The 13,147-nt window shown below is 36.4% G+C and overlaps 1 protein-coding gene across 2 annotated transcripts in view; it reads left to right on the top strand.

Moving 5' to 3' along the window:
- Srbd1 (S1 RNA binding domain 1) overlaps positions 1 to 11,264 on the top strand; it is a 226,249-nt gene extending 214,985 nt beyond the window's left edge. For both annotated transcript variants that reach the window (XM_027934616.2, XM_071601541.1), the window contains 2 exons: positions 6,798 to 6,982; positions 10,419 to 11,264. In XM_027934616.2, coding sequence (XP_027790417.2) covers positions 6,798 to 6,982; positions 10,419 to 10,708 — 475 coding nt within the window. In that variant the 3' untranslated portion in view covers positions 10,709 to 11,264. The remainder of the gene's footprint in view (positions 1 to 6,797; positions 6,983 to 10,418) is intronic.
- Positions 11,265 to 13,147: the final 1,883 nt, after the last annotated feature.

Below are 13,147 nucleotides of genomic sequence, written 5' to 3'. Positions count from 1 at the left end.
TTCTTTAATTCAATTATACTGTCATTATTTAAATTAGACTATAATCTCATTCATGGCAAAGATTCTGTTATGATCTTTGATGGTCTCCTCTTCATGAAATAAATATTTATTGAATAAGCTGAGTAGGCTTTTCTTTTTTTGCCACAGTGGGGATTGAAACTAGGGTGCTCTACCACTGACCTACATCCCCACCCCTTTTTATTTTTTTATTTGAGACAGGATCTCACTGAGGCCTGAGGTTCCAGAAAAACTGCCTGGCACTTGTGATCCTCCTGCCTCAGCCTCCGGAGTCTCTGGGATTACAGTGTGTGCCATCATGCCCAGCCCTAGGTGTGCCTTTCCAAACTGCTTTTAGTTGACCTGAGCATTGTGTCGCATTCCTTTGAAAAGCTTTGATTTAAGCAAATCTTTACCATTTGAGGTAGGGGTGTGTATGTTTAAAAACAACCAATACTCTCTGGAAAGAAGGTGATCAAACTAAGTAATACTGAGTTGTTAGGGTTTTTTGTTTTATGTTTTTCTGGTATATTTATATATATAATCTATGAAGTTTTCTTAATATGAGAAGACTGATTTTTTTTTTTTATGTCACTTGTAAATTTGTTTCTAAGGCAATTCCTAAAACAGAGTTTAGACTTTTTTTTTTTTTTTTTTTTGGTACTAGGTATTGAACTCATGGGCACTCGACCACTGAGCCACATCCCCAGCACTATTTTGTATTTTATTTAGACACAGGGGCTCACTGAGTTGCTTAGCACCTCACTTTTGCTGAGGCTGGCTTTGAACCCGCAATCCTCCTGCCTCAGCCTCCCAGAGCCACTGGGATTATGGGTGTATGCCACTGGGCTCCGCTAGTTTAGACATCTTTAGAGCAACAGTAGTTTTCAGTGCATAACACCTTCCTTTTTTATGTACTCATATTCATTTGGCTGTACATTTGGTGTTTAAATTATAATTCCACAATCTATCATATATAGCAAGATATTCTGAAATAGATAATAATGATAATAGATAATACAACATTGGTTATTATCCTACTGATCTTAGATATTATGTTGTAACTACATGAGTACTGTCTTCCCCTATTTCTAAAAGGAAGACCGTCTGTATTAGTCAGCTTTTCACTACTGTGACTAAAAGACCTGACCAGAACAACTGTAGAGGTGGAAAAGTTTATTTGAGGGCAATAGTTTCAGAGGTCCCTGTTTAAAAACAACCAATACTCTCTGGAAAGAAGGTGATCAAACTAAGTAATACTGAGTTGTTGGGGTTTTTGAGAAACCTAGAAAAAACTGGCTCCATTCTTTAAGGCTCAAGGTGAGGCAGAACAACATGACAGAAGAGTATGGCAGAGGAAAGCAGGTCACATGATGATCAGGAAGGAGAGAGAGAGACAGACTGATAAGATACACTCTACTGGCCAGATACAAAATATGTACCCCAAAATGCATGCCCCCAAAGACCTACCTCCTCCAGCCATACTCTCCCCACCTTCAGCTGCCACTCAGTAAATCCCATCACAGAATTGATTCACTGGTTGGATTAAGTATCTCATGACCAAATCACTTCTCTAAACCTTCTTGCATTGTCTCACACATGAGCTTTTGGGGACACCTCACATCCAAACCATAATACCATCCTAAATCTTAAACTTTTAGAAGATTTCTGTGTAAAGACATTTTAACTGGCACTTTTTTTTCTAACAGTTAATTCCCTATAGTATGTTACTAGGGAATAAGAAGTTTAAAATGAAACAGCTTTCTAAGTATATGTTATCACACATACAATTAATGCAGCATGCAGTGAGTATCCAGTTTCTGCACAAGTGTAACAGATTCTTAAAAAAGAAGGAAATGTTTAGTACTTCAGAAGTTAAAAGCAGGTAACAATATGATCTTATAAAGCAGTCTTTTGGCAGGAGAACCTGTGTTCTTTAATCCATGACAGTGTGTTTTTGTTTGGGTTTATCTGGGTTGTTTTTTTTGCTACTCCTCAGTGCAAGAGGTGCTCCAAAGACATTCCAAATGGTACCAAGCAATAACATTAAAGGTACCCTACCCAGCCCAGGTAGCTGCACATTATTTAAAACTGTACTCTCAGATCAGTCTGTGAAAGCTTTCAGAACAAGCCCGCCACCCTCTCTGAACCAGTTACATTTTTAAACTATTTATCTGTTGATAATATGTTAATTTTGATTAAGTCCAGTCAGCTGTACATTCTCATGAAGAGTTATTTGTGCTTATTTTCTGTTGATCAAATGCTGAGAAAAGCCATTTAGATATTATTTTCATTAGCTCTTTACTAGCTTCTGTAGTAAGGAGGTATTCTGGGGGGCTCTTCTTAACTGTACTCTCCTTGAATTTACAACTCCTTGTGGGTTTTACACCAACATAGATTTTTAAGGATTCTGGCCCAGTTAAGTGTCTTGGTTTAACAAGGAGGTTAGAAGTTTGAAAAGATTCTTTGATGATTAAAGTACAATTCACATTGCTGTCGCTTTGATTTGACCACTAGAGCAGCAGATGTGGTAAAGTTGGCCCTCTCTCTCTAAGCTCAACTCCATCCATGCTGCCCCACACTCACCAGAGGGAATTTAGCTCTCCTGTAGATAAGGTCAGAGGAGGAGCGATTTTTCTCCTTTGCCTCATTTGAACTTATATTCAGTCTTTCATGTTAACATATTGTTGATTTGAAAATATATGTATTTTTAGAATAACAAAGTAATGCTGGACTTCTCATTCATGTCTCCCTATTCAATCTATAATCAGAGTTTTTAAAGTCCAGACTTTTTTCTTAAAGTGTAAGCTCTCTTTTAAAAAACAAAACAAACAAACAAACAAACAAAAAAAAAAACACTACATTTCTCACTGTTTTACAAATTGGAACTTGTTCCTATTCATTTCCAAAATGATGGTGTTCTTGCCATTAATTTTTTGCTTATTGGTGAAATTATGTTAAAATTGAGTAAAATTAATGGATAAAAACATTTTAAACAAGTACGAAGGCGTCTGAGAATGTAAGGTATGGGTGGACAGCTAGAAGTTCTCTGCCGGATAGCAAGGTTCCTGGTGGAAGTATGGGTTGTGTGTGCATTGCCCACGAAGCACATGCTAATACGAAATTGTTTTTAGTGCTTGTGTTGCATCACCAGGCTTTTCTGTGCTCTGTAGGTATCATGTTGCTTTCATGTAATGAACCTGAGTCCCCAGTGCCTAAATCTCCATGCTGGAAATGATTACATAAAACTGAACAGCTATGTCTGAAGTCTTGTGAATTCTGAGAATTTATTCTTCTTTGGGGGAAAAAAATTATATATATAAAGACTGTTCTTATTCTTTGAGAAGAAAAGCCTTGCATTTGTAACAAGTCTCTGTTGGACATATCACTGATTTTAGGTTGTATAGCTTTGAGTGATTTAGTTATGTAGCTTTCTGTTTGAAAAATAAGCATTATCTCTGTTCCAAGGTCTGTATTTTAACTTTGTGCAGATGTGTGCTAAAAGAACATGATGTGCTTATTTGTTGCATTTATGCTACTTTCTTACTTTAAGTAAGATGGATGAAATTACATATTAAATAAAAACAGAAGCTCTAGCAGCAGTCCTTAGTAAGCTGAAAAAGCCTTCCAGAGACAGTGGAGAAAATGAAACTATGACTTTAATAACTCATTAACTTTGGAGAGAATTTGTCTATTTAAAAGCTTGTATATGATAAGTTCTTTGTGGGATTTACTCAGTGTTAACTGTCTGGTGTTTAAAAGTAATCTTCCATTAAATCATGTTGGTAAAATATTATCCATAATATTGTGTTTTCTATCTTAACCAAATACAACACGTTAATTTTTATGTGCTTTCAGTTATACAGACAGATAACCTGTATGTGGAATGAAACTCCAGTTAGTAGGAATAGCTACATGGCCCTGGGCAAGTTATTTAACCTCCCTTGAACCTTAATTTTTCTTTTCTGTATGATAGTATACAGGATTATTGTCCTTTTAGGATTGTTGCCCTGATTAAATGAGAATACCCAGCTAACATAATGCTATGCACCTACTGATCAGCACATGTTCTCTTACATTCTGTGTTCCAAGCTTCTTAAAGTCATTTTAATTTAGTACTTTTGAGCTAGGAAATACTTGTATTGAGTATTATTTCTCAATTCTAAAGTGAAAATTTGGAATATGTAGAATAATTTTTTTTAGGCTCTATAAGAATCATATGTCTATTTAATGGCTACTAAGCAGAAAGCACTGCTTCCTACCATATGCATCTGAATATATTTGAAAGCCAGTAAGGAGAGGTCAATCCTAGTGCTACTCCCAGTTCATTTTATAGTCCCTCTCCCCTTTGGTTTGCTGTTTTTCTCTTTTTGTAACCTTCTTCTTTAAGAAAGTTTTCAAAGTAAAAAAGCACTCAACTTAGCTCTGTAGTCATTTAAAATTAGAGTTGATCAATGTGAAGCATTAGCTAGGAACACAACCTGGTACTTTTTTTTTTATTGATTTCAGTTACTAGTGCCCTCAGGCTTGTGTGTGTAAGAATGAAAATGGTATGTGAAATAGGCACCCAGGTTAAACAGACCAATTTTCTTCTGAGATCTGCAATCACTATAAGTAGAATTCTTTATATGGAAGTTACTTTGGTAGCAATTAGTTCCTCTCTTACACACAGATACACAATCTAAATTCTCCAAGTGGCCTGCTGAGTGTGTATTTTTGTTATTGAGGCCAAGATGTACAGTGCTTTGGGAACTTTTTACTGTTTAGTTACTTCTATTAATTGTAAAATGCCATTCAAGGTTATAGATTTACAGCCCATGAATACATTTTTTTGGGCATTTTAACAGATGGTTATAAGCCAGAATCTTGAGGATTTGAAAGATGTCCTGCTTAAGTAGCCAGTTGCAGACCAATAAAGCCAAGACAGTGAATACCAGGGAAGCCTGCTCAGCAGGGTATGAATTATTTAGAAACTTGTGTAAGGAAGTTGGCTGTGGGCAGAGGTTGTCATGTGTCATCTGCCCTGTCAGTCAGACCTCCAACAGCTGTGCCCTGTCACCAGACCCTATGTGCTACTGCCCATCCGTCAGCACTGATACCGGCTGCCTCTGCCTGCTGGGGGGAAGCTGTAGACTTACAAACTGGCTTCTAGTTTGGATAGAAGCTCATTTCCAAAGAAGGACATTAAGTCTCCTTATCTTTTATTAAACCATTTACTAAAATATATTCTCAAAAGATTAGCTGGATACTGAAGAATATGGAAATATTTATTTTATTTTTACACACACAAAAAGGCCATTAGAAATGTAGGAGGGCGGCTCCTTTGAACTCAAAGGGACACCCTAGTTAAATCAGAGATGGAGGAGCTTTCTCCACCAGATACCAGATTATCATTACCAGAGTACTGCTGAAGAGGCACTTTCTAGTTGAACACAACAATGCAAAATAAAAACGTGGAATTATATATCCATTCCTTTTGTGATGACATAGCAGCCTGCCAAATGGGATACATCCCAGTCCTGACTGTAGACAAACTTCCAACAGTTTTCCTTTCCCTTCTTGTATTCAAGAGATGTCCTTAGAGGAAAGGATTTGAGGGCATTAGTATCACTGTCTGTCTGATTACTGTGTTGACGTTTTTAAAGTGCCATTAATCATAGGAAATGGAACTTAATGAAGTAGAAAAATACCCAGCCAAGGAATGTCAGAAAGTAAGCTACAGCCCAATATTCACATGAAATTGAAGGAAAATACGTCTTAACCCTTTACTTGACTTGTCTTTTTCTCTTACTCATTTCTGAACTTCAAAGCTAAGTAGTTGAGAGGCAGCTGTACAAGCAAGGGAAATAGTAAACATAGCAAAAGGAAATTTTTAAGTCAGCTCTGTTTATTGGGCAAATGTTGTAGCTATTTCATGCATAAAATATATAAAGATAATATTCATCTTTAGATTATACAATTGAGGTCTTAAACTTGATTCCATTTTGGAAGTAAATTACTTTTTGTTTCAGATATGCCACCACTTTTGCTGTGTGTGTGTGTGTGTGTGTGTGTGTGTGAGAGAGAGAGAGAGAGAGAGAGAGAGAGAGATTGAACCCAGGGCCTCATATGTGCTAAGTGCATGCTCTACCTTTAAACCCTTTCCCTAGCTCCCCTTCCATATTTCATCTGTTGAATTTGAATATTGCATGTTCTTGATATAATTTAGTTAATTCGAGACTTGATGGAATTAGGGAGTCTTTAGGCCTAAAAGTGGGCTGCAAGGTGATGCTCCCATCACAGCTACATAAAAGTAAAAAGCAATGATACCACCCATGAATACAACAAATCATTTGTCAGAAGCTGGCAATGCTTGATGCATATTTTGTTGGATAATACCAAAGTATTACCAATTAATGGTTTTCTTATTAGCTCATGTAAATTCAAATGTTATCCTAACAGAAATTTCAGGAAACAACCTTATTTAGAAAATATATATGACACTAGTCTACAATGAGCATTACTGTAAAATGTTCTGGTGCTGACTGTGAGCAAGTGCTTCATTTAAAAAAAGTATAAGAACCTCAATCAACTCCATTCCCTGCCCCTGTCTTCCTCCACTCAAGATAGATCACCTCTTATATAGCATGGTACTCATAGTAGATTCTCATTAAAGAATGATTGATTGATGTATGGTGTTGTGTAGATCTGAGATGGCAATTTATAAATCTGAAATGAATAAATTTTAAGAAAATCTGTGTAAGGATAGTGAGAAAGAAGTAATATTATTGATAAATTTGGGGCTTTTCTTTCTACTGAAGGTTTTTATCATTCATTGGAGGGACACTGTGTGAAATTGGAAAGCCTGAAATGCAACAAAAAATAAATTCATCCCTTGAAAAGGAAGGAATAGAGAAAACTGCTGAAAGATTGCAGACAACAGCACACACTTTACAGGTCATCATAGATGGTCTCAGCCAGCCTGAAAGCTTTGACTTTCGAACAGGTGAGTTGAACTTGAATTATAACACCTCGGTCTTATGTAGCTTATGTTGTCTCTTTTGACCCCCATAACAGCTCTATGCCATGAATAAAACAGATTCTTTCATTCTATATATGAGAAAATTGAACTTAGTAATCGTCCTTCAAAGTTCTTATACTTAGTTTAGAGCCAAAGCTGAAAACCAGGTCTCCAGACTCCTTGCCCACTGTTCATTTGTCACATCACTGGACTAGATGCATTATATATGTCCTGCTTATGCATGAAGGCACACATTTTTTTGTCATTCTTCTTGTACACTGTTTTTATATCCTAGAAGACAGAAGTGCAAGGTAAGTCATTCTATTCACAAACTAAAATGTGAATCTTCATCCTAAATTACAGCCTTCCAAGTTTCTGGATTCAGTGTCAATGAGCACATTGAACAAATAAGATGATATCTCTGTTGATTTTACTTCTAATTAAAAGTACTCTCAGCTTTCAGCACAGGTAGGGGTGAGGGAAGTATAATAGCCATAGTTGTTGAGAGCAATGACCGGTGAAAAAGAATTAAGGTATTAAATGACCTACTTCCTAAGGAAGTTTGACTAGGAACCCCTGAGATTTAAATGAATCTGCACACTTGTCTCTTAACTAGTTTTGATGATGCCATATATAGTGCTTGGCTCTTTTCAGTCTGGATTAGGCAGTGTAAGATAGTTGGGCATGTTTCCTTGAAAAGATTTAAGGAAATTTCAAAACACACCCAGCAAGTTCATTCATTGTACTATTCCCTAGTGTTCTGTAGGTCCTAAATTAAATAAATAAATAAAACACCCAGTTAGACCATGGCAAAAATGTGGGCATAGACCCCTCCAGGTTGTCCTTCTCACAAAATAACTGTTTCAACAAACATATCCATCTCCATTTGGAAGCCTGATTCTTTGTGTGTGAATGTCATGGATATGTGTAGCAGAAATACTACATAGAGCAGTGGTTCTCAAACAGGGTGGGGGTTTGAAGTGGCAGGCCTATGCCATGGCTGTGGATGGTTGTTAAATGTGCTTTAGCTACAGGTATCCTATACCAGGATATCCCTGTCCATTTTTGTTTTTCTGTTATGGTGTTGATCGCACCATCATCCCACTTATGTGGTGAACTTAGAGAAAAGATCAGCACTCAAATTATGTCCTCCACTTAGCCAACCAAGATAAGTAGAGATTCTTACCTGAGATGCCCTTTGTTCAGCAGAAACATAGATGAGCCTGGGCTTTGGACTGAGCTTTCCAGTTACTAGAGTGTTTATCAGTATGTTAAGTGACATTTCAAATATGTGTCTTTAAGCAACAAAAGTCACAATTTTCACTATATCTAGAACTGTCATTTTGCTACATGACAGTCACTCCCAAGGTGAAGGGAGAATAGTCACGCTTGTTGAGAAGGTAGATAATATTTTGGGTGTTTCCACATAGTAGTATTTATGTTACATTTCTTTTCTCCATTTTCTCAAAAGTATTTCCTTTCTTAATGCTGATTCATTTTTTTCCTTATATTCATCCTGTCTTCTGTTTTCTCAGTGACATAATCGATTCCATTTTTATTAACACTCTGGTTGCAAGTTAGTTTCCATAGTGGGATTCATCAGGAGCAGTCTGGTGACAGTGGCCTGAATACACAGCCTTGGCTATCAAAGTGTTAAAGTTTACAGGGTATATGGAGGATTTTCTGATTTCTCAGTGGCCCAGACTGTCTTCAGGAACATGTTAAATAGTTTCTGACTCTGATTTTCCATGCGGAATTAAACTAAGCAGCTGATCAGAACCCCTTGGGGAATCTGCAGCAGCTGGACCGCTGTAAGAAAAAGGGTGGGGGGGGGGAGTTTCCAAGCATAAAAACAATGCCTTATAGGGCCTCAGAGACCATCCTACCTCTGGCCTTGATCAACGACTTAGTTTTACTTTGCTTTGACATAGTCGCTGCCCGGTGTAACATTACATTACAGTAGGCTTCTTGCTTTAGGAATTCATTGCTTCAGCATCAGGTGAAATTCTACAGAATCAATTCCACTTTTAGCATATTCTCTTTCTCTCTCTCTTTTTTTTTTTTTAATGAGGAAAAATGAGATTTAGGGTTTAAAGGGGACTTTTGTTTTGTTTTACAGGAAAAAGCTTAATTTTTAAAAGATCCTGGTTTTAGTGTGGTTGAACTGGGGGAGGGGAACAAAGAGGTGACCAGTTGTTAATACAAATGTAAAGGATAGCTCTAACAAGTAATCAGGATAAAGCCAACAGCTGTGGAGGAAAAGGAAATGGACTGGGTGGAGGGGAAAATGAGGTCTTAGTAAAAGGAGATCCAAGCATAGAATGTGTTCTTTGTTATTAGAGTCAACACTCAGTAATCCTAGGAAAGGGGGCCAAGAAGAGCATGGATAAATGGAGGCCACAGATAATTCACAGGTCCATTTAAACTGTTAGTTCTCACTATCTCCCTCATAAAACCTGAGTTGTTGTTTTTTTATTTTAACTAGAGCCATAATGATTCCTTGGCATGCTTTATGTCCACCTCTTAGGGGACAGTGAGTACTAGTGAACAGAGAAATGTATGCTTGGATAAGCAAGGAATGAGGGGGCTGTAGGCACTTGAGAACAGAGATCTAATGTCTTCATCTTTGTATCTCTAGTGTCCAGCAGAGTGCCTGACCAGGAGGTAATAATAGGAGTTAATATATGTTTGATGAATTGAATTTGAAAGAAGAAAAAGAAGGTTGGGTTCTAGATGGTTTGGGTACCTGACCAAGACATCCAGAATCATAATTCATAAATTTTGTATAATCAAGAATCCATAAATATATTTGAAATGGACAAGAATTGATTCCTGAGTTCCAGTTTTGCAGGAAAAAATTAGAAGACAGAACATTTGAATTTCATCCACCTTTAACCAAAAGTTAATGTCTTTTCTGCCACTTTTATACAGCTTAAGGATTCAGGCACTGAAAACAAAATTCCCAGTCTCCAAGGATCTTACTTTCTCGGTGTTTATGATTTAAGCATGTATATTCATTAACCAAAAATAATGTGGTCATCATTTCTTACAAAGAAAAATATAGTCGAAGACTATGAGTAGTGCAAATGTTTACATAAGTGATATAGAGTTCAGGGAGAAGAAATTAAGTAAATCTTCTCAAATTATTTCTACTCTGTGACTGCTATTTCTTATAGAGTGCATTTTCTTTTTCTTATTTATTCATTTATTTATTTATTTTTACATAAGCTCTATTATTATTATTATTTGCATTACAATTCAAACCGGGATATGTCTTCTGCTGTGTTTATGTCCTCCTTCAAAGTCTAATATTGGTCTGAGCATATAATCAATATGTAGTCAGTGCTGATCCACTAAGTTATATTGTATCTAAGAAGTACAATGCATTATTAGTTACATAAATTTTTCTCTTCCCTTACAGAGTTTGATAAACCTGATTTCAAGAGAAGTATAGTGTGCTTGGAAGATCTGCAGGTTGGAACAGTTCTTACAGGCAAAGTTGAGAATGCCACTCTGTTTGGGATTTTTGTGGATATAGGAGTGGGAAAATCAGGGTTGATCCCCATACGAAATGTAACAGAAGCAAAACTTTCTAAAACAAAAAAGAGAAGGAGTCTTGGACTGGGCCCTGGAGAAAGAGTGGAAGTCCGAGTACTGAACATTGACATCCCCCGATCTAGGATTACTCTGGATCTCATTCGGGTGTTGTGAGTGTCCCACTGAAAGCCAGACACTGATTTTTATTTCCTCATTTCTACAGATTGACAAGGATAGATCACGTGTTAGTGAGTTCTAGATAGCAGAGAAGAAAGAATCCACTTAAAATCAGAGTATTTTCCACTTTCCTTATGAATAAATAGAAAACTATCAACTAGTTAAAGAAAGCAGCTAGTAGACATCCTTACATGGTATTATGTAGTCACAGTTTTCTGACCAAAATTTTATTTTTTATTTTTTGTATTTCATTTTTTGACTCAACATTTTTTATAATACATTGTTCACTCCCACTTGCCAGCATCCTCCTCATTGAATTTGAATTGTACAATGCTTGTTGACACAGTAGAGCTGGCAGTATGTAATTCTTCCATTTTATAGATTTTTTTTTAATCAGGCCTTTTGGACATGATTCATGATTTTGCAATAATCTTTATTTTCTCTTGCCACACAAACCAAAAACAGATTCTGATGTGAACATCAACTGAATGGCTCAAAATATTTCTTAGAGGATATATGTATTGATCCCTACAATAAAGTTTTGTGGCTAGTGTCTTGCTTTTGCTATGTTGATTCAGTGAATAAATAGAATTCAGTCTTGGATAAAGAAGATATGGTTCGTGGAAATGTACCTTTGGGAAGAGGGTGCCTCTGGAAATTTGAAGAATGATTTTATTTGAGTTAGCTTATCATAGAAGGGTAGATTCTTTCTTAACATTCAGGTTAAACTTAAATTGGAAATAAAAATGGCCCTCCCTAAAGATTGTAGATCAGGTGAGAAGGGGCAAGAAAAACAACTAGACAAAGGAAGTGACTGTTACTTTCTTTTAACTAGTGGACATGATAAGTATTAGCATGACTATTCAGGGTCAAAATGATATGAATAGAACCCAGACTAGACCTGTAGCAGTGTCTGACTGTTGCTGCTATTGTTGATTTGCCTAATGAAGTTATTTGCATGAATCAACACCTGGTTTTCTCTATGTATAATGAGTAGAGGATGGTTTCTAAAGTGTGACCAATGCTATTTATTTGCCTGAGACAATCCTAGGCATAATTTTTAATAATGCCTCTTTTTATCTTCAGAGTGTACCATTTGGATCATATTATCATCTAGTAGTAGTAGTCACTCACAGAGTGGTGAAAATGACTGTGTATCTCATGACAATGATGCCTGATGGCTCACTATTCTCAAAATGTAGAGCTTTCCAGCTAGTGCCCATAGATCTTTTTAATATAGAATGTTCCTTAAAAGTTGTGTTAACACAAATCTTATTTGCCTCATAGTTTTATTCTTGGAGTACTTTTGCTCTGTTTATTATTGGTCTTCAGCTGACAGTGAATTTTAATGTTCAAACCTTAAATTGATCCTCCTACTCACTCTTCCCAATAGTCTTCATGGTCCATAATTTGCAAATCATTGATGAGTGATGCACCCCTGTGGGATGTAACTTCAAACAGATGCCCTTCTCCCTGGACACTTTGTACACAGGAACCAGAGTAATTGACAATGCCGGGCAGCTCTGTTGAATTGGCAGCTAAGCTTTTTTGGATACAGGGAGGACTCGACATTGCATAGATAGTATAGTTTGTTCTTTCCATCCCTAAATAGTGGTGGGTCTATAAGGCCAAAGCAACTCTAAAATGTAGAATGGAAATCAGTATTTTATACTACTCCTAGTCCTTACTGTACCAATAATCCACATTGTGCCTTTCAGCTTATATTTGCTTCTAGGAGTCTCCTAATCCCAAATATAAGATGGGGTTGGTGATAATAAAGCATTTATCTCCCTAAATATTTATTGACAGCCTTCTGTGGACCAGACGTGCTAGACACGAGCCATATTATTGTGATAGAAAAATAGACATTACTGTTCCCCTTATGGAACTTAGTTTACTAAGGAAGAGAAAGGTAAATCAAAGAATTATACACAAATAAAAATTAAAACCATGATAAGTGATATAACAGTGACTTGAATATATTAGAGAAATTGATTTAGTAATGTCCAAATGTTTCAATGGGATTTGACGGAGATATGAAAAATAAACAGAAGTGAGTAGGAAAATTATTTGTTGACTTCAATCAGAGTTGGTTTCAATAAGTGATGAGGCTGAACCTTAATGGATTGAGTTTAATAGAGTAGGAGGAGTTAATTTAGAGATAATTAATATAAACATTTATTTCAGAGAGTTTGTTAAAAAAATAACATAATGGTTGGAAGGGGGAAATGGAGTCAAGAGAAGATGTTTGTTTTTAAGATGAAATAATGTATGTAAAGGAAAATAATTCAGAAAACAAGAAATTTTGATTCAGCAGACAGGGATGAATTACTGGAATGATATCCTTGCCTGGATGAGATCAGATGGAATTGAGCATACAAGGGATTGGTTTAATAAAAAAAACCTCAAAAAGTTCATCCATGTTAACAGGAGAAA

This window comes from Marmota flaviventris, chromosome 14, assembly GCF_047511675.1.
Source record: "Marmota flaviventris isolate mMarFla1 chromosome 14, mMarFla1.hap1, whole genome shotgun sequence".
Lineage (NCBI taxonomy): Eukaryota > Metazoa > Chordata > Mammalia > Rodentia > Sciuridae > Marmota > Marmota flaviventris.
Note: the sequence above shows the minus strand (reverse complement) of the source record. Positions and strands in the feature narration are given on the sequence as shown.